Genomic DNA, 22,409 nt, shown 5'->3' with positions numbered 1-22,409 from the left:
ACAATCCCCTTTTCCCCCCAGGCACAAACATAAGAGCGTTTCAATGGTGGCTTGATAAAGGAATGTACAGAATAGGTCACTTCTGTAACTCGGGTGGTCCCCTCACTCTAGCACAATGCACATCGAAACTAAAAATGCCCCAATCAGAAAAATTTCGCTTACACCAACTGAGACATTTCCTACTTTCCACTTTATCCCAGGAACAGCTTCCACTTCAAACCACTCCTTATGAACAGTGGTGCGCCTCAGCCACGGACATGAAAGGGGGAATTTCGCTAATATACTCAGCTTTAGCTGATCCTCCAGAGAAAGCTCCCTATATGATATCCTGGGAACGTGATATTGGATTCGAATGGGATCTCGATACATGGCATTCCAATGTATCGTTCGCTTTTAAAGGGATTCTAAGTGTCTCCCTTACAGAAGCAGACCTCAAAGTCATGACACGATGGTACCTAGTCCCCACTAGGCTAGCTAAGTTCTACCCTCATTCTTCCCCTACATGTTTTAGGGGATGTGGACACTTAGGTACCCTCTTACATATATTTTGGGAATGCCCACGCATCAGGGGATATTGGAACAAAATATTCAATTTAATTCGCAAAGTCACTGACTTGGCGATTCCACAAACCCCAACTGTAGCACTATTAAATCAAAAAATCCCCAAAATTCCTAAATATGACCAGATTTTAATCCACTACATTCTTATCGGGGCCAAAATTACAATAGCCCGGGCATGGAAACTTCCCAAAGTTTCGTTTCCTATAGCCAAACAGAAAATCTCCTGGATCATGTATCAGGAGAAAATCTCTAATATCATTCTTGACAAGACTGAGAAATTCAAACGTATATGGGACCCATGGGCTGATCACATTGGAGTGACCCTCTAATCCCTAATTCCGTCTCTCAGTATGCTAAATAAGTTTCCCTGCCCGTCTGCGTGAAACTCTAATACGACTCCCCTCAAGGGACCTGGCAACCCCCCCTCACTCAATCCTCCCATCCCCCTCTCTCTCTCTTTCGTACTTCTTCCCTCTTTTCCCTTTTTCCTCTATTTTTTTTTTTTTTTTTTCCCTTTTTTTTTTTTTTTTTTATCTTCTCCTTTTTTATTACTTTATTAATAAAATAAAATTTTTCTTGGTGCCTTTTCTCCCATCGAATCGGAATGGTGGGAAGTGTACTTGTAGATACAAGAATATACAAATGTCTTTCATGTCCTTTTTGGTTCTTATGTTAAAGGTACTATTTCTCAAAGACATTAACGCCGAGATTGTGTTTGTTAATCTTTTATGGCATTTTCTAGAAACTAAATATTTGACTTTGCACCAAAGTTCTAAAGCTGTTGGGAAATTACCTTCTAATGGAGGGCCGGTGCCCGTGGGGCCCAGACACAGCATGATCCCATTTCGGGGTGTCTGGTCACTGGGGCAGGCGCCCTCTTGTTACGAACACCCAACTAGATTATATAGAATCTTTACTTTACTGTTGCTACATTGAAAGTACAGATGTCAATCAATACTATACAAAGATTTCATGTGATCCCCGATTATAAATGCATCCACATGTTCAAAATCTGATAATTGCTCCTCTCCCCTGCGTGGGAAAAAAAAATTGTTGATGTTTTACATTTTGCTTCAATAAACATCTTAAAACCAAAAAAAAAACAAAAAAAAAAACAGTACCGGGGTACGCATCACCCTTTCAAGCTGAGGCCGCATATTTGCGTACGATTGGCGTGAAGGGGTTAAAAAGTTTGTGGGCCGGCTGCATGTGAATTCATCACGTGCACCAACGGGCCAGACATTTAGCGGCGGTGGGCTGGGTGCGGCCCGCATGTTGCCGACCCCTGTACTAAGTCATGTTTTGCATGAGGATCAAATACTTATTTTACTCACTGAACTGCAACTCGATTTATAACATTTGTATCGTTTTTTTTCTGGATTTTTGGTCCATATTCTGTCTCTATCATTTAAAATATACCTATGGTAATTATAGACCCCTCATTTCCTCAAAAGTGGGCAAACTGCAGGGGATCAAATAATTATATTCCCCATTGTAAAAGTGAGGGCAAGCAGGGAGGATTTATGGAAAAGGGAGGAGGATTGTCAGATTAATGGTGGATCACAATTAAATTATATATGCAAACTGGGATTCATTTTGGGCCAGAGCAGATTAGATCGCTAGAGAGATTGTTCTTCCTGGTTACCTATCATCTGTCCCTTTGTTGTTGGCTATTCCAGAAGAGCTACATAAGGTCCCTCCCACTGGAGCAACAGTGAGTTTTCTGTATATAGTCTCATGCAGTCCTCAGCTGACATTTTATTGCTATAGATCCCTGTCCTATAGAATAAATTGTTTTATAATAATATTGTATGTATTGTATGTACACGGGACATAACCCATATCCTTCATATCTCCTGAGGAAGCTGGCCTGTTCTGCAAAACCTGTAGACCTATAAAACCCCATTGGCTAAGACGTAAAAACACCTACTGTTGGATTATTGGATACAAGCACTTTTATGTCATACTGGATTGTGTTGGATATAGAATGTGGGATATTACCAGGAGGTTATACATAAATGGGGTTGATATAATGTACAACACTTTTTTAGTAATACTATTTTACATTGGCTTTTTCAATATGATTTTTTAAATAGGAAATGTAGTCTAGATATTAATTGCATTTCATTTTATTCTATTACTATTTGCACCATAAACCCTGGTACACACGGAAAACTAAGAAACTCTCTGTACTAACTATTCGCTGTGCTATGGTGTTCTGACAGGGGACTGCGCCAGAACACATCGGTCAACGATTGCAGCCAATGGCTGAGAGCACGGTTTGGTTGCCGATTGGCTGCAGGTCTTCCAGCATGCTCATTCGACAGAAACCAGTCGTGAAATTGGCTTCTGTCAAACAAGGACCCGTACACGCGGCAGAATGACGGCCAGAGTCTACTGTACCAACTGATTTTGGCCGATATTCAGCCCGTATGTACAGTGCTTTAAAGTCTCCAAGTGGTGTTAAAAAGTTAAATTGTCAAAATTGGGGTGTAGGTACATGTGATACTAAGTTCCCATATACTTAATGATCTTTGAATATGTACAACCCTATTTAAAGTGGAGTTCCACCCACTTTTACAACTCTTCAGCATCCCTCACTAAACTGCGCACTGTAAACAAATTGGATATTTTTTTATTTTCTCAGCACCTACTGTATATCTGCTGTATTCATTTTTCATTTCCTCCTCCCTGGCCGTGGCCCATTGCATCATTTCCTGTTTGCAATGCCTTCTGGGAAGGGGCAGCAACTTCCTCTGACACTGCCGTTGCTATGGAAACCTGACCTGAAACCTATTACACTGCTTGTGCTGCACTGAGCATGTGTGAGTTCTGCATGGATAAGATCCAGGAAGAAATACAGTCTGGCTTCAGATGCCCACACTTAAGATGGCCATGGCCTGCTGTAAGTTCATAAAATAACAAACTACTGCTATAAACTAACAAAACAGACCTTAGTTTACAGACTAGCATTACTAGAATACATTAAGCTTGTGTATTATAGGGGTATTTTTATTTAAAAAGTATAATTTCGGCCGGAACACCACTTTAAGTCTGTTGGTGCTCACAGAGCAGGAGAAGGCATCTCTAAGGGTGATATTAAAATGTATTATTATGATTATTTTATTATTAATGATCTTGGGGTAACATCTACCCACAACTGTGTCATTTTAAACGTAAAATGTTCATGCTTGACAGTAGTGCATCGTTCACACAATGCCATCTGATCTTGCATAGTGGCATCACCAATACAGACACACAGACAGCCACCAGTTACACAAGTGCTCGGATGGACAACACAGTGGCATGCAGCATGCAGACAGCCATGAGAGATTATTAACCTGGAGGCATAGGATCGCAGTATATGAGAGCACGTTAGAGACAAGAACTCCTCGCCATTGTCACTGAGACTGGTGAAGCAGTGCTGAAGCGTGGAGCAGTGTGAATGAGGAAAGTACAGTTTGTCCAGCACATACAAATATCTCCGCAAGTGGCGGCAGGCGGAACTGAAAGACAAGGAGGGGGTAAGAGGGAAAGAAACAACGGAAAAGGGGGGAGAGGGAAAGAGAAGAGGGAGAGTTTGCTTTGAGTAATTACGTTATTTTGAACAACGAAAGAGGTTCTTGTGTCTGCAATGCTTTAGATGCTGCTAATTGGCCAATTCAAGGACAGAAGTAGATGTTTGATGAAGTCCCCCTCCTCTGTTGGTACTCATCTACCATAAGTTCCCCCTGCTATGCCAATTGGCTGCTGGAGTCCCAAGAAAAAGTCTGGTGCTTCTGGGTACAGAGAAACATGTGATTCCCTCCCTTTCCTCCCATATCGCAGCACACAGTGCCTGAGTAGCCAATAGTAAGGCCTAAGGGCTGTCACATGAGAAGGGTTATTAGCCCAGTGCAAGCTTCTGTTCAGACTTAACCTGAAACGTATACAGGGATGTTGATGGACTCCAGCAAGTAGCAGGAAAGTGCCAGCAGTGGAGGGGGTCTCCTGTGCACAATATCCAAGATATTACCCCGAATAGGCCAAGGCCAGGTCCACTTCAAAGACAATATGTGAGGATAAAAATAAGGAATTTTCCATTGCTGCCTTTTTTTAAAGGTGCCAGAGCAATAACCCTGATCCTGGATTCACTACCTTGAGCCACTGAGCAGGAATAAGCAAGCAGAACAGAAGTTCAGGGCATTCTGGAGACTCCATGACTTCACTCTAGGTCAATGACTCAAATAAGTAGTGAGCCAGGATGACAGTCCCAAAATCTGCACCTTTAAAAAGAAGTCATCAACAGTAACTGCCACATTTCCTTCCCTACGTTTTATCTTTAAAGCAGAGCACTTTCAATTTAGGAATCCCATGCAGTTAGTTCCATGATCCCCTACATGGCAGAAAGTAACAAATAAGCCAGACTGATGGAAGGTATTAAAGTGATACGAGAACCAAAAAGCAGGAAGCCTCAACTTCAGGGCATTCTCTATGCAAATACTGACTCTTTAGATCTGTGCCTCAGAGAGGAGCACAGAAAAGTTTGAATTGGTGAGCCAAAATATGCCATGGCATACAAAGGTTCTAGGTTGAGGTCTCCTGAATCAGTCTGGAGACTACTAATGCTATCCAAATAACAGGCTAGATATTAAGTCCAAGTTCACCTTTTTTCAGGTTTTTGAGTTGCGTAACTTTGCATTCCTCTTTTCTTTTTTAGGGATAAAATAGATGTGAATCCTAAATGGATGACATTTAGTTTGCTAAAGCATTGTATATCAACCTGACATGTCGTTTTCTTTTAGAAAACACTTGATTTCACCTTTTGATTAACCTTCGTTGCATCTCAGTGCTGCTGGTCTTCTGTAGACTTACTGCAGTCACTTCCTCTTTAGATGCCAGCTACAGCTAAAGTTAAATGACATTTCTCAGGGCAGGTATTCTTAGGATGACAACAGTGGACCATGCAAGCCAAATGTGTATTAGAACAAACACTTGTAGTCCTAATCAGACCTCCAAAAACGTCTCCATAAAATGGAATTCCACTGAAGAACTCCAGTATCCACATGCCTATAGAAAAAGACGACCGCTCTGATGATGCATGTTTATGACGAAACGTTGGGAGGAGCTAAGGACGCTGACCGGGACCCAGCGGCCATTTTGTTGGTTGTTAACACAGGTTGTTTCCCCTTACCTGTCAGTTTTTTCATGTGTTTTCATCATGTGAGTATTTTTAAATAAATTTTACTTCTTGGATGCCTGCGCAATGAGCGGTCTTCTTTTTCTATATGCATGTGGATACTGGAGTTCTTCAAGAGAAGTTTTTGGAGGCCTTTATTTCCCTATTGAAAGATGTTCTGATCTGCTGTGGAGTTGATTGTTCTGCGGAGGTGGATTGCTGGTTTCATAACCTATACATTTAATGTGTGTACCCTACACACTGACGGCAAGAGTCAGTAGGATTGGGTGTTGGTGGTGGCTTTCCTATTTGTTTTTATCAGGATCGATCAACTAGAGGACTTCGATTATCGTCTTCAACCAATTTATTATGACAAACTTTTTTATCTGTTTTTATTTTCCTAGAGCTGCACCTCTTCTTATATTGTCTCATTGCAACCAGTAATATAGTGCCAGCTGCTTTTTTTTTCTTAGTTTATCATTTTATTTCAAGCGCAACAGATCTGTATTTTTAGTCCTAATCAGACGTCCATATGACAGGGTGACAACGCAGAAAGAAAAATTGGAAGACTTATAAAAGAAGTGCCTGGACAAAGACCCTCATGACAAAATCACCAGGTATTATTTTAGTGAAAACTGCAGATTAAAAAAAACATAAAAAATTACTTTTGAAATATTAACATTGTGATAAGTTTTTAGTAATTGGGTTTACATCAACTTTATACATGCATTTCTTGTTTCAGAATTCTAAATGTTGTGTTCTTCTGGCCCCTTCAACAAATACAAATTTCCCAGATGCATTGGACAATCCACATACAAAAATCTCCAAAGAATAAAGTAAAATGGCAGCTAGAACATCCCCTCATCGGGTTTTCAGTGGAAGTCATACAAAATGCAGTGCAGAGCAGATCATAGCAAGTTTTCCTTGTTGTTTTTTTGGTTTAATCCAACCTACCAGAATCAAACAACATTTTGGATACTAAATCATACAAGAACTTTGAAAAATTAAAGTCTACAGTACTGAAATCCTAAAAAACTAGTCAAAATTTTAATGAAATGTTAGAAGACACAATCTAGAGTGCTCCTCACACATGGTGGTTGGATGGTCTACTTCCAGAGTACTTCTTGTGCTGTGCCATCAATCAGATTCAAACTTCTTAAGCTGGCTACACACAAGTAGGTTTCTGAATGAACGTTCACATGAATATGTGTTTGAACATCCATGTGAAAATTCTTTGTACGTTCGATGACTAGACAAATGTCGTTTAAAAGTAATTTCAAATTTAGATTGCTTTTAACATTTGATTTTGGAATTAATGTAATTTCCCAAATGAAAACCACATACACGGTTTGGAATTTGAAATTTTTTTTCCCATCCTGTTCCTTTGAAATTTTCTCATCACTGTGGTCGAAAATAAACGTTGATTTGACTCCACTAATGATAAGAAAAATTAAACATTTTCAACTCATGTATAGCCAGGCTTTAAACGTGTTTGAATCTGACCACGTGAAGATTAGTGCTGAAGATTTTATAGCTTGTGCTCTCAAGGAGCCTGAGGTGGGCATGTTCAGGAACATCTCTATGACATCATAAGGAGTTGTCAGGTAACCGGATCACTGACAAAAGGGACCGTAGTGACCACAGTGGGCAAGTTGTGTTCCTTGTATGCATTTCAATAATTTATCTATAATTTTGACTGTTGTATGCACTTCACTTTTAGTTGTCTCGTAAACCTTACAACCCCCCCCCCCCATCCCCCCCTAAGTGGAAGCCACCTACCTACTTACTTTCAGCCCCGTTCCCAAGTTCTTCAATATACATCCCTACCTAGTGCTCCACAACCTTTGCATAAAAAAAGCTTGGGTCATCACCACCTTCTTTGCACACCTGTCACTCCGTTCATTTGAACAGCTGAAGTTGGGATGGCTGGGAGAAGCCACAAGTACAAAAGCAGGATCTTCCTTTTTTTTTTTTACTGACGATCACCTCACTACTCTCCTGGGGAATGCACCCCAAAAAAAAAAAAAAAAAAAAAGATGCCTAAAGCTCCTCATCTCTGGGCAAAAAAAAGAAAAGTTTTCAAATGCAGTAGGACTGTGTCCGCACTTCACGGGTTAACTGCTCATTTTTGTCTAGAGGAAGGAGATAGGAGAAGGAAGATGTACTTTCCTAATCCTCACAGACCAGGAACAGTCCACCGCTGGACTGTAGACTGTGGGGGGTGCCATCCTCCGATGGAATGAACGATTGGGCGAGTATAAGCCTTCTCCTCACCTCTAGACAAAACGAGCTAATAACCCGTGCAAAGCAGGCACAGCCCAGCTGCATGGGAAAACGTGTTTTTTTTTTTTTCGCCCAGAGTTGGGCTTTAAACTAGATGAAACCATATAGACCACTGTGCAATAAACATATCAGTATATGCTAGAACAAAGAATTTAACTGCAGGATCACTGCAGAATATTTCAATGGAAACTGCCAATTTTTAAAGACTGAAAACATATTCTGCAAGATATTAAACCTTATATGAAATCCAAAGTGTGTGGTAAAGGCAAATTTTTTGGGGGGGTTTAAATAGAGAAGGGAAGGCTGATGGCCCACTTGGTGGAGTCCCCATTGGGGAAATTTACCCCTCTACTTGTCCTGATGATCACTCTCACCAAGACAAAAAGTAAAGGGAAATGCAAAAAAGAATTGTCACCAGAGCAAGAAGTGAGGGGGGATTTCCCAATGGGGACATCTGTCCCTCCAGAAATGTGATGTAATTTAGAGAGATTCCTTATTTCTTGTTGCATTTTCTGGACAGGAAATCAGCATAAATTGCCAGCAAAATATAACCTAATATGGGTTTTAACCCATCCCTACGGTCTAAAAAAAGCTGTTTTTACTTTACAGACACTTTCAGCAACAGGGTTTAGATCTATATTTAAAGTGGTTGTAAACCCCATTACATACACCCCGTGAAGTGACTGGTCTCTGGTGATACACAGATAAAACAAATCCTCCTACATGTTATACCTGTTTATCTGCATCATTTTCTTCGCTACAGCCAACGTGCTGAATTTTAAAGCTTTTCTGAGGGTTCAGAAAAAGCGGGTGGAGAACTAAAGTTACTCTGCACAGCTCAGAGAGGAGAGCTCTGAGAGCTGACTGGACGGAAAGGGACACACCCCCGCCACACAACACACAGGAACAGAGCTGAGGCTGTCAATTAGCTGGAGGTCCCTCCCGTCACCATTTTCTCTTGGTGACAGGAAAACTTGTCAGAAGCGATTCATGCTGATGCTGATAGCAGAGGAATGAAGCAGCAAATAAAAGTGACACTTAGTGATCCCAACTGAGACAAGTACACACTATAGAGCAGGGGTGTCAAACTCAATTTCATCACGGGCCACATCAGCATTCTGGTTGCCCTCAAAGAGCCGGTTGTACCTGTAAGACTAGATGTCCAGAGCACCCCACCCCCCCTTACATCAAATGTCAAGAGCCCCCTCACCATCAGAAGTCAAGAGTCAAGAGTCCCCCCACCCTCCCTTACTTCACAGTGCACCCTTCGCATCTCAGGCTGCTGTCTGGAAGAAGCGGTGGATCTGGGAAGCAGAAAGTGCAGGGTCTGGAGGAGGACCAGAGGAGAACTTGAGTCTGCTGAATGGTGAGACCAGGTTAGATGAAGACAAGGGGTGGCTGCAGCTGTAGAGAGAGGTGGAGGACCTGTAGAAGGAGTTCTGTCCTCCTCTCTGTTGTCAACTGCTGAGATAAGGTGGGGGCAGAAACAAGGGGATTTCCGCAGCTGCAAGAGAGGTCTGAGGGTCACTTAAAATGGCCGGATTCAGCCTGCAGGCCTTGTGTTTGATGTGCTATAGAGGGATAGGCTTTGTTCATATTTCATGTCTGAGGTTTACAAACCACTTTAAGATCCTTCATCGATAATTAGCTGCAAAGATAACTTAAAACTAGAACTATTCCTAAATTAAAACTGTCCCTGGTGGTTATTATTAAAGTCACTCTGACCTCAAAATGGTTAACACTCCAACACTGACTGCTGAAAATGGGATTCAAGAAAGAATAAAATCTGCTGAGTGCTGTTTAGCGGTGTTGGGCCCAATACCGGGCTGAGGAAGGTCTGGCACAGAGAGCAGCTCATACTCTAGGGACAGGATGCATGCGGTTTGGAAGAGTCCCATTGCAAACAACTGGTCGTAGAGAGAATCACATTTCACATGAAAGGCAAGAGGAACCTGGTAACCTGGGACGTCTACAGTAATCTCAACACTCCTTCTCAGAAGATTGTTCCTCATCAACAATCTTCTGAATGACTCTGTTATTCTGTTCCCTCTTTATACAAGCTGTGAGAAGGGTGAGACTAACTAAATCATATTTTTATACCTCGATGGCAAATATATATATACACATACATACATATATATATATATATATATATATACACACACACACACACACACACACACACACACACACACACACACTACTGTCAAAAATATTGGGACGCCTGCCTTTACACGCACATGAACTTTAATGGCATCCCAGTCTTGGTCCGTAGGGTTCAATATTGAGTTGGCCCACCATTTGCAGCTCTAACAGCTTCAACTCTTCTGGGAAGGCTGTCCACGGAAATGTTTGACCATTTTTCCAGGAGCCCATTTGTGAGGTTAGGCAATGATGTTGGACAAGAAGGCCTGGCCCTCAATCAAGGTCAAGACTCTGTGCAGGCCAGTCAAGTTCCTCCACCCCAAAACTCGCTCATCCATGTCTTTATTGACCTTGCTTTGTGCACTGGTGCTCAGTCATGTTGGAACAGGAAGGGGCCATCCCCAAACTGTTCCCACAAAGTTGGGAGTATAAAATTGTCCAAAATGTCTTGGTATGCTGATGCCTTAAGAGTTCCCTTCACTGGAACTAAGGGACCAAGCCCAACCCCTGAAAAACAACTCCACACCATAATCCCCCCTGCACCAAATGATTGACCAAATGACCAGTGCACAAAGCAAGGTCCATAAAGACATGGATGAGCTAGTTTGGTGTGGAGGAACTTAATTACACATAATAAACTTGTTATTTGTGTTACTTGTAAGTGTGGCTGTCAACTGTGTGTTGGCTAAAATACTTTCCTTAGGAAGGTCATACACAGTTCAAATCTCAGCATGTACCAAGTTGATTTATCGATCAACTTGTGTACAACCAGCATGCTGGGTTTTATCTGCGATTATTGCTAGGGGCTGCTATAATAGCTGCTAGCAATAATCATGGTCTTCTCCCGGCGGGGACGGCTTTCCCCACCCTCCTCGCCAGGAGAAGACAATGGCCTGGCAGGAGGGATTCCTGCAGAAACACTGTCTGTGTTGATGGGGCAATCAAGCAAATTTCTTTCCTGCAACCAGTGGTTGCAGGAAAGAAATTTGCTCAGTGTATGGCCAGTCTTATTTTCTTTGCAGTAGAACAAAAGCTTACACGTGTAATAATGGATTGAAAAAAAGATGTGCAGCTTTGGATCATCAAGCCACCTCACAGTAGAGCTTACAAAAAGCAAAAATTAAGGCATGCTTGCACAATGGAAGAGGAGCTCGTTTCCAGGTTCAGATCTGCCCATGTGCCTTAAAGCGGAAGTAAACCCATCCTTAAAACAGTTTCTTTTCCGGCACTTGCCAGAAATGTAACACTCCCATTGGTTGTGCTCTTAACCAAACTGTCATACCATCCAATGGCTGGTGTCATAACTGATCACATGGTAGTTGTAGATTAAACAGAGGCAAAGATGGCAGCTTCCATGGCTGAAAACAATAGGGGGGTTTATCTACACTTTAAGGCCTAAAGACAGTCATAACCTCATGGTCCAAATAGCTGGCAAACAGCCATCACCCCAATGCACCTAGGACCCTCCATAATGCTACAGGTTCTTAGCATGACCATCTCTAGAAGCCCACTGGGTCTTCAGTACAGCTATTTCTTTAAGAAATCTGGTCATAAGTTTGGGGCTGCAGAACTTCTCATCACTTTGTGGACCACATTGCACACACATGCCCACCATCCCGAGGCTTCAGAACCTGCAAATAGCCTTCCGTCAATGATCTCACACAGACAAAGAGCCAGCACATGTGTAGCAGGGCTAGAATAAAGGCTCTGACATCAAGGTCTGTATGCGGTCATGCCAGAATTAGTTATCTGTAGGTCACCACCACTCTATGAGGGTTCTCAAAACATCTTAACTCTGCTTTACCAGTAATAAAGGCCCAAATCCAATACTTCTATTCCACAGCTGCTATTCATTGTACATCTTAAAAGCAAATATTTCAAAGTGAATTAATGCTAAATTACCACTGGAACAACACGACTATTACACACCATCACCCAGGCTGTAATACTGAATCATTTTTTTCCCCCAAATTATTTTTGAGCCAAATATAAAAACCATTTGGAGAAGTCTGGAAACAAAAAGTTATAAACTTTGGGAAATACTTTGCCAGGCCACAGGAATCCATCCACTGAAAACAGTTTATTACAAAAATATGGAAAACATGGCCACCAACAATGGCAGAGGAATTCCCCAATGCAGAAATGTTCTGTTCTGGGGAGGAGGACTATGTAATTTTATGTGAGCAGAACAATGAACAGTATCATGCCATACACAGCTCACAGTGACAAAACAGGATGGAACCAAAGACTGGATAAAGTCTTAATGATGCTCGTCCTCATGAGTTGTGTGCCCTTGGGAGCTGGAAATATCTTCTTGATTAACCAAACAAATCTAGGAAGCAAAACAAAGTCGTTTTTCCACTGATGGTCAGTGCCTGCATTGATAGGAAGTATTTGTTAACACGCCACAATGTGGCCCTTATTATTATGATTTTTTATTTTATTGGATTGTGTATGGGATGTCCAACTTCAAGCAACAAGTAAAGTCACTCAATGATCTGCTAAGGCAAGCCATAGATGATTCAACTTTCTTTCCTGAAAGCACGGGTTGCAGGAGGGAAAAATCGCTTGATTCCACCATTAACACAGTCAGTGATAATAGGGAAATCCCTCCTGCAGCGCTATTTGTGGTCTGTGGGCGGGGAGCCTTCCCAGTTGGTCCAACACAATGATTACTGCTAGCGGGTATAACAAAAAATGCAAACAAATGCAAAAAAATCCGACAAGCTATTTGTACTAAAGTCGACTGATGGATGGATCGACTTTAGTACAACCAGCATGCCCAAAGGTGGATCGAATCTTGATCTGTCTTTGGCTGGCTTAGGCCCCTTCCACGTTGCGCAGGAGATCTGCCAGCTGATCGCAGCTGAGCAGGCGGATGGCCGGTCTTTGTCGGCTCTGCACAAGCAGAGCCGACACAGACACACCCCGCTCTCCTCTATGGTTGGTCGGATGTAAACAAACCGCCTGTCTGTTTACACCCGACTGCCATCTGATCCACTAAACGGAAGGGAAACTGATTCTGTTTGTTTTTAGTGGATCGGATTGGATTTTGGCAGGTGTAAATGGATACATGTCAGTTTACACCCGCAGCTCCATAGAGGAGAATGTAGGGTCGGATTAGGTCCACCTGAAAAACTGACAGGTGGACCCGATCAGTCCACTTGTGTTTACAGGCCCCTCAGCAGAAAATACTGAAACCATGGCAGAATGTCTGCTCAATTAATCTTAAAGCGGGGGTCCACCTATCTATCCTTTTTTTTTTTTTGAGTTCATTCACAAACTTTTCTTCTCAGCATTACATACTCACATATTGTGTGTAATATGTCCGCCTGTGTCAGATTTCGTCGGAAAGAATAACTTATATTATTCACTGCAGGCGGTTTCCATCTTCATTGTGGGCATTTGAAGCCCACAAGCATTTATTTCCTGGATGTGGTGAATGCTGTGCTCCCAGCATTCACTGCTCGTTCCCGCACATGCTCAGTGGCATCCTGGGAAGCCTGAGACTAGCTCCCAGGAGTCTGGGAGAGGCTAGAAACACGCCTACTCCCACGGGAGGAGAACCAGGAAGTGCAAAGAAGAATAGAAAAATAAAAGGTAATTACAACGATTTAAATTTTTTTAAATGGCATGTCAGCATCTAGGCAAGGAAGAGAATACATACAGATATTGTTCAAAATTTGGGTGGAACTCCGCTTTAAGGTATTTGTAACTCCAAATTAATAAAATCTCAACTTAAAAGGGGTTCTAAAAGCTCAAGGTTTTTGCATTCAATGCATGAAGGTAAAAAAAAAACCTTCTCTTTGCAGCAGCCAGCCAAATGCTTACCTGAGCCCCATCTCGATTCAGCGATGTGCACAAGTGCCTCGGCTCTCCGGGGGACTCCGCCTCCTCATTTGTTGCGACTGCTGTCGATCACAGCCACTGAGCCAATCAGGAGAAAAAGAAGGAGAGGCGAGCTGCGGTTCTGTGTGTGAATGGACAAGCTGAGCTGTAGCTTTGGAACGAGCCTGCTTGAGTCCCCCAATTGCAAGTTGCTTGCTCTGGGGGCGCACGGCAGGAGGTAGGGGCCAGGAGCGCTGGCGAGGGACCCGAGAAGAGGAGGATCAGGCACAGAGGAGGTAAGTAGAATAAGCACTGTGCTCTGAATGGACTGCATACCCGAGTGTGCCATCCATTGAGAGTGCTGTTCCATGTCCGTAACTCTTGTGCGCATGCACAGGAGTGACATCATCGCGGCTCGCCCATTCAAACGGCCGGAGCCCATGAACCCGGAAGGAAGACCGGGTGAAGACAGAAGCCCTGGCAGTGGTGTGACAGCGTGCCACTGGAGGGCTTCGCTTTAAGGTAAGTCTTTCTTAATCTGCTAGTATGCGATGCATACTAGCAGATTATGACATCAGATTATGACATCACCTTGCGTTTTTTGTTTCCTAGTTTACTTCCACGTTAAAATGTTAATAATAATTTAAAATACATTTAACCACTTCCATACCTTAGAACGTCATATGAAATCCTGGGCTTTCAGTGGTGATATTTGAATGATGCCTGCAGCTGCAGGCATCATTCAGATATAATTTTTGTCAGCCGGCGATTCCCTGCACCGTAAGAACAATCATAGCGACTGTTCAACCGCTTGATTGTTCTCCCAACGCTTCTAGTGGCTCACCCGTGCGATCAATGAGCCGGAGAAGAAATCTGCCGGCGCCGGAAGTTAGTCATAGAGGAAACCGAGGGCCAGATGGCAGTTTCTATGACTCTAGGAGGCCCGGGCGTGACGTTATGACGTCACGTCTGGGCCGGCGGAAGTGAACAATGCCCGGGACTCGGCTGGAAAACCTGAGATACTTAATTTTTTCTTATAGACCAAACATCTCTCCATAATGAGGACCTGTCATGCACTATTCCTATTACAAGGGATGTTTACAAGTGATCAAAAAAAAAATTTTTTAAAGGCAAAGTGTAAAAAAAAAAAAAAAAAAAAAAATTAAAATAATTAAAAAAATAATATTAAGCGCCTCTATCCCCACATGCTCGCACAAAGAAGCGAACGCATACATAAGTCGCATCTGCATATGTAAACGACGTTCAAACCACACATATGAGGTATCACCGCGAACGTTAGAGCAAGAGCAATAGTTTTAGCCTAAGACCTCCTCTAGCTCTAAACAGGTAACCTGTAAACAATTTTAAAGCGTCGCCTATGGAGATTTTTAGGCACTGAAGTTTGGCGCCATTCCACGAGTGTGCGCAATTTTAAGGCGTGACATGTGAGGTATCTATTTAGTCTGCATAACATCTGTCACATTATACAAAAAAATTGGGTTAACTTTACTGTTTTGTTTTTTTTCTCTTATTCATGAAAGTGATTTTTTCCAAATAAAAAAAAAAAATTGCGTTAGAAAATATATATATATAAGTTTGGGGGTTCTGAGTAATTTTCTAGCAAAAAAAAATTATGATTTTAACATGTAGGAGTGCTGGAATTCTAGCGGTATGGAAGTGGATAAAGTAATTTTAAATATTTTGAAATCTGCAGCCTTCATTGAAATAATATCTTGGTGATCCTGCTTTGAATGATAATATGCTGTCCGGGTCTCCAAAATATGCCCCTACGTTGTTACACTAATGAAAACCACACAGGTATGGATTACTGTTGTCACCATTAGGAAACCCTCCCTGAGAAAGTCCATGTAGCCATTATGGGAGTGTATGTACACAATAAGTGGATGTAGAGAGGCAGTGGGAAAGTAGCAGCACTGAGTTGTAACAAAAGTATGAAAAAAGTGAAAACAAGCGTTTTAAAAAAGGCAGCGGATTATAATACACAGTGCTTTTACAATATAAAAACCATTCAAGTTAGGGATTTCATCAAATATAACAATCGCATACAGCAAGATTTAGCAGTTACAGAACAAAGCGTCTGTACATTACTGCATCCTCTTGTCATATGATTCTGTGCTATGCTACTTAGAATGAGGGTGGTGCTAAGAATTTGGAAACGCTGTCCAGTTTTTTTGTTGGCAGGGTCAGCAAGCAACTACAGGTAATTAGCTAGAAGTACAGCCAGATGCCATTGATTAATGTAATGATGACAATCAGAAATTCAGCAGTATGATTTCATGTTTGGCTGGAGTATAAATGTAGTCCAGGGAGACTAATCACTAGTGAGGACCGAATCAAGAACACATTTATAAACAGGTCAGCAGTGTTGGCTGTCCCCACAGGATCACTTTAGGCATTTTAAGTAGAGAACGCTAGTCCTTAAAGCGGAGTTCCACCCATTTTTTTCTCTTTAGCTGTGCTGCATGGCCTTAGCTCCTAGTTTTCACAATGGCCATTTTTTTTTTTTTTGATGATAAATACCTGTCTTTTGTATTTTAACATTCCTTCCGCCTTGCGATCGCCTAGGTCAGGGATCTTCAAACTACGGCCCTCCAGCTGTTGCAGAACTACACATCCCATGAGGCATTGTAAAACTCTGACATTCACAGACATGACTAGGCATGATGGGAATTGTAGTTCCTGAACAACTGGAGGGCCGTAGTTTGAAGACCCCTGGCCTAGGTGATTGCGTCACTAGGCGATTCGCAAGTGTTCATGGGATAGTAGCGTCATTAATCCCATGACTCTTTGCGAATCGCCTACTACCGAAATCTCGCATATGCAGGGAGATAGAGGAGCTGTCAGAATTCATCAGTGATGTCAGGGGTGGGTGGGACTGAGCAGCTATCGAACACCAGCCAATAGGATGGGGTCAGGGCGGGCCGCTACGTGTATGCGGATCTGCCCCCTTTCTTAAGAAGCCCAATAATTGGCTGGTGTTCAATAGCTGCTCGGTCCCGCCCACAACCGACATCACCGATGAATTCTGACAGCTCCTCCATGTCCCTGCACACAGTTACATTACAAGTCTGCTCAATGTTATATGGTCTCAGCGCAGGCTACACATCATATTATATATATATATATATATATATATATATATATATATATATATATATATATATATATATATATATATATATAAATATATATAAATAAAAAATCCCAAGAAATTCTTTAAGTATGTAAGTAAAAAAGGGAGGACAGACCATATTGGCCCCATAAAGAATGAGGAAGGACATCTGGTTACAAAGGATGGGGAGATGGCAGAGGTATTGAATTTATTCTTCTCCTCAGTATTCACGAGTGAATCGGGGGGCTTCAGTAACCAAAACTGCAGTGTTTATCCTCATGACACAACACAGGAAGCACCTACATGGTTAACAGAGGACGGAATTAAAATTAGACTTGAGAAACTTAACATTAATAAATCACCGGGACCAGATGGCTTGCATGCGAGGGTACTTAGGGAACTCAGTCAGGTGATTGCCAGACCGTTGTTCCTAATTTTTACAGACAGTCTATTGACTGGAATGGTACCAGCTGACTGGAGAAAAGCCAATGTAGCACCAATATTTAAAAAGGGCCCAAAAAACAATGGGAATTACAGACCAGTTAGCCTAACATCAATAGTATGTAAACTCTTGGAGGGGATGATAAGGGACTATATACAAGATTTTAGTAATAAGAATGATATCATTAGCAGTAATCGGCATGGATTCATGAAGAATCGTTCTTGCCAAACCAATCTATTAACCTTCTATGAGGAGGTGAGTTGCCATCTAGATAAAGGAAGGCCCGTAGACGTGGTGTATCTGGATTTTGCAAAAGCATTTGACACAGTTCCCCATAAACGTTTACTGTACAAAATAAGGTCCGTTGGCATGGACCATAGGGTGAGTACATGGATTGAAAACTGGCTACAAGGGCGTGTTCAGAGGATGGTGATAAATGGGGAGTACTCAGAATGGTCAGGGGTGGGTAGTGGGGTTCCCCAGGGTTCTGTGCTGGGACCAATCCTATTTAATTTGTTTATAAACAACCTGGAGGATGGGATAAACAGTTCAATCTCTGTATTTGCAGACGGTACTAAGCTAAGCAGGGCGATAACTTCTCCGCAGGATGTGGAAACCTTGCAAAAAGACCTGAACAAATTAATGGGGTGGGCGACTACATGGCAAATGAGGTTCAATGTAGAAAAATGTAAAATAATGCATTTGGGTGGCAAAAATATGAATGCAATCTATACACTGGGGGGAGAACCTCTGGGGGAATCTAGGATGGAAAAGGACCTGGGGGTCCTAGTAGATGATAGGCTCAGCAATGGCATGCAATGCCAAGCTGCTGCTAATAAAGCAAACAGAATATTGGCATGTATTAAAAGGGGGATCAACGCCAGAGATAAAACGATAATTCTCCCGCTCTACAAGACTCTGGTCCGGCCGCACCTGGAGTATGCTGTCCAGTTCTGGGCACCAGTCCTCAGGAGGAATGTACTGGAAATGGAGCGAGTACAAAGAAGGGCAACAAAGCTAATAAAGGGTCTGGAGGATCTTAGTGATGAGGAAAGGTTGCGAACACTGAACTTATTCTCTCTGGAGAAGAGACGCTTGAGAGGGGATATGATTTCAATTTACAAATACTGTACTGGTGACCCCACAATAGGGATAAAACTTTTTCGCAGAAGAGAGTTTAATAAGACTCGTGGCCACTCATTACAATTAGAAGAAAAGAGGTTTAACCTTAAACTACGTAGAGGGTTCTTTACTGTAAGAGCGGCAAGGATGTGGAATTCCCTTCCACAGGCGGTGGTCTCAGCGGGGAGCATTGAAAGCTTCAAGAAACTATTAGATAATCACCTGAATGACCGCAACATACAGGGATATGTAATGAAATACTGACACATAATCACACACATAGGTTGGACTTGATGGACTTGTGTCTTTTTTCAACCTCACTATGCAAGTATGTAACTATATATATTATACATACATATACATATATATACATAGGATTATATAGAGGCATTACTGAGCATGTGCGAGATTTGTGTTGGTGGTTCATGATGGGTAGATAGCTGCACAGAAATCCAGGAAATTAACACGAGAGGGCTTCAGATGCCCACAACTAAAATGGAACCTGCCTGCTTCCGAGATCAGTAACTAACTATTTTTAACCACTTGCCGACCGCCGCACGACTATATACGTTGGCAGAATGGCACGGGCAGGCAAAAGGACTTACAGGTACGTCCTTGCCTGCCCGCGGGTGGGGGGTCCGATCCCCCCCCCCCGGTGCCTGCGGCGGTCGGCAAATCTCCCCCGGCGATCGGTGGTGAGGGGGAGGCCATCCATTCGTGGCCCCCCCTCGCGATCGCTCCCAGCCAATGGGATCATTTCCCTGCCTCTGTATTGTACACAGAGGCAGAGGAAATGATGTCATCTCTCCTCGGCTCGGTATTTTCCGTTCCGGGCCGAGAAGAGAAGACTGTAATGTGAGTGCACCAACACACTACACACACAGTAGAACATGCCAGGCACACAAAACACCCCGATCCCCCCCCCAATCACCCCCCCCCCCCTGTCACAAACTGACACCAAGCAGGTTTTTTTTTTTTTTTTTTCTGATTACTGTATTGGTGTCAGTTTGTGACAGTTACAGTGTTAGGGCAGTGAGTGTTAGGCCCCCTTTAGGTCTAGGATACCCCCCTAACCCCCCCTAATAAAGTTTTAACCCCTTGATCACCCCCGTCACCAGTGTCGCTAAGCGATAATTTTTCTGATCGCTGTATTAGTGTCGCTGGTGACGCTAGTTAGTGAGGTAAATATTTAGGTTCGCCGTCAGCGTTTTATAGCGACAGGGACCCCCATATACTACCGAATAAATGTTTTAACCCCTTGATTGCCCCCTAATTAACCCTTTCACCACTGATCACTGTATAACCGTTACGGGTGACGCTGGTTAGTTTGTTTATTTTTTATAGTGTCAGGGCACCCGCCGTTTATTACCGAATAAAGATTTAGCCCCCTGATCGCCCGGCGGTGATATGCGTCGCCCCAGGCAGCGTCAGATTAGCGCTAGTACCGCTAACACCCACGCACGCAGCATACGCCTCCCTTAGTGGTATAGTATCTGTACAGATCAATATCTGATCCGATCAGATCTATACTAGCGTCCCCAGCAGTTTAGGGTTCCCAAAAACACAGTGTTAGCGGGATCAGCCCAGATACCTGCTAGCACCTGCATTTTGCCCCTCCGCCCGGCTCGGCCCAGCCCACCCAAGTGCAGTATCGATCGATCACTGTCACTTACAAAACACTAAACGCATAACTGCAGCGTTCGCAGAGTCAGGCCTGATCCCTGCGATCGCTAACAGTTTTTTTGGTAGCGTTTTGGTGAACTGGCAAGCGCCAGCGGCCTAGTACACCCCGGTCGTAGTCAAACCAGCACTGCAGTAACACTTGGTGACGTGGCGAGTCCCATAAGTGCAGTTCAAGCTGGTGAGGTGGCAAGCACAAGTAGTGTCCCGCTGCCACCAAAAAGACAAACACAGGCCCGTCGTGCCCATAATGCCCTTCCTGCTGCATTCGCCAATCCTAATTGGGAACCCACCACTTCCGCAGCGCCCGTACTTCCCCATTCACATCCCCAACCAAATGCAGTCGGCTGCATGAGAGGCATTTTTATGTCCTCCCGAGTACCCCTACCCAGCGAACCCCCCCAAAAAAGATGTTGTGTCTGCAGCAAACGCGGATATAGGCGTGACACCCGCTATTATTGTCCCTCCTGTCCTGACAATCCTGGTCTTTGCATTGGTGAATGTTTTGAACGCTACCATTCACTAGTTGAGTATTAGCATAGGGTACAGCATTCCACGGACTAGGCACACTTTCACAGGGTCTCCCAAGATGCCATCGCATTTTGAGAGACCCGAACCTGGAACCGGTTACAGTTATAAAAGTTACAGTTACAAAAAAAGTGTAAAAAAAAAAAAAAAACACAAACAAAAATATAAAATAAAAAATAATAGTTGTCGTTTTATTGTTCTCTCTCTATTCTCTCTATTGTTCTGCTCTTTTTTACTGTATTCTATTCTGCAATGTTTTATTGTTATTATGTTTTATCATGTTTGCTTTTCAGGTCTGCAATTTTTTATACTTTACCGTATAAAATATTCCATGGACTCAACATGCCTCTCAGCAAATAGCTTGGGGTGTCTACTTTCCAAAATAGGGTCATTTGGGGGGGGTTTGTGCCATCTTGGCATTTTATGGCCTTCAAAACTGTGATAGGTAGTGAGGAGTAAAATCAAAAATGTACGCCCTTAGAAATCCTGAAGGCAGTGATTGGTTTTCGGGGCCCCGTATGCGGCTAGGCTCCCAAAAAGTCCCACACATGTGGTATCCCCTTACTCAGGAGAAGCAGCTAAATGTATTTTGGGGTGCAATTCCACATATGCCCATGGCCTGTGTGAGCAATATATCATTTAGTGACAACTTTTTGTAATTTTTTTTTTTTTGTCATTATTCAATCACTTGGGACAAAAAAAATGAATATTCAATGGGCTCAACATGCCTCTCAGCAATTTCCTTGGGGTGTCTACTTTCCAAAATGGGGTCATTTGTGGGGGTTTTGTACTTTCCTGAAATTTTAGCACCTCAAGAAACGACATAGGCAGTCATAAATTAAAGGCTGTGTAAATTCCAGAAAATGTACCCTAGTTTGTAGGCGCTATAACTTTTGCGCAAACCAATAAATATACACTTATTGACATTTTTTTTACCAAAGACATGTGGCCAAATACATTTTGGCCTAAATGTATGACTAAAATTGAGTTTATTGGATTTTTTTTTAGAACAAAAAGTAGAAAATATCATTTTTTTTCAAAATTTTCGGTCTTTTTCCGTGTATAGCGCAAAAAATAAAAACAGCAGAGGTGATCAAATACCATCAAAAGAAAGCTCTATTTGTGGGAAGAAAAGGACGCAAATTTCGTTTGGTTACAGCATTGCATGACCGCGCAATTAGCAGTTAAAGCGACGCAGTGCCAAATTGTAAAAAGTGCTCTGGTCAGGAAGGGGGTAAATCCTTCCGGGGCTGAAGTGGTTAAAGAAAGTAAAAGCGCAAAAAATATGACATGTTAGAAATGTTCATTTACAGGTTGAGAAAGTTACAGAGCAGTCTTTAAAAAAAAAAAAAAATGTTTGGGGGACTGGAACTCCGCATTAAATTATTTTGGCTGGATAGCTACTTATCCTATGTGTTTTTTTAGTGTGTTTTGCCGAAACGCACTACAATCTATTTAACATGGTTTCCTATGGTGTAGGTTAACATCTATGTGTTTTGCGGCTGGTGCGTTTTTGGAAAGGGTCGGGG

The 22,409-nt window shown here is 42.6% G+C and overlaps 1 protein-coding gene across 3 annotated transcripts in view; it reads right to left on the bottom strand.

The window, feature by feature from the left end:
• Positions 1-22,409, bottom strand: part of DYM (dymeclin) — a 566,463-nt gene that overhangs the window by 208,989 nt on the left and 335,065 nt on the right. The window contains exon 14 of one of the 3 annotated variants that reach the window (XM_073619238.1): positions 3,903-4,067. The exons of the other annotated variants lie outside the window; for them this stretch is intronic. Coding sequence (XP_073475339.1) covers positions 3,903-4,067 — 165 coding nt within the window. The remainder of the gene's footprint in view (positions 1-3,902; positions 4,068-22,409) is intronic. 3 annotated transcript variants of the gene reach the window in all.

The sequence above is a fragment of the Aquarana catesbeiana genome, linkage group LG01, assembly GCF_042186555.1.
Source record: "Aquarana catesbeiana isolate 2022-GZ linkage group LG01, ASM4218655v1, whole genome shotgun sequence".
Taxonomy (NCBI): domain Eukaryota; kingdom Metazoa; phylum Chordata; class Amphibia; order Anura; family Ranidae; genus Aquarana; species Aquarana catesbeiana.
This window is presented reverse-complemented; position numbering and strand designations above follow the sequence as displayed.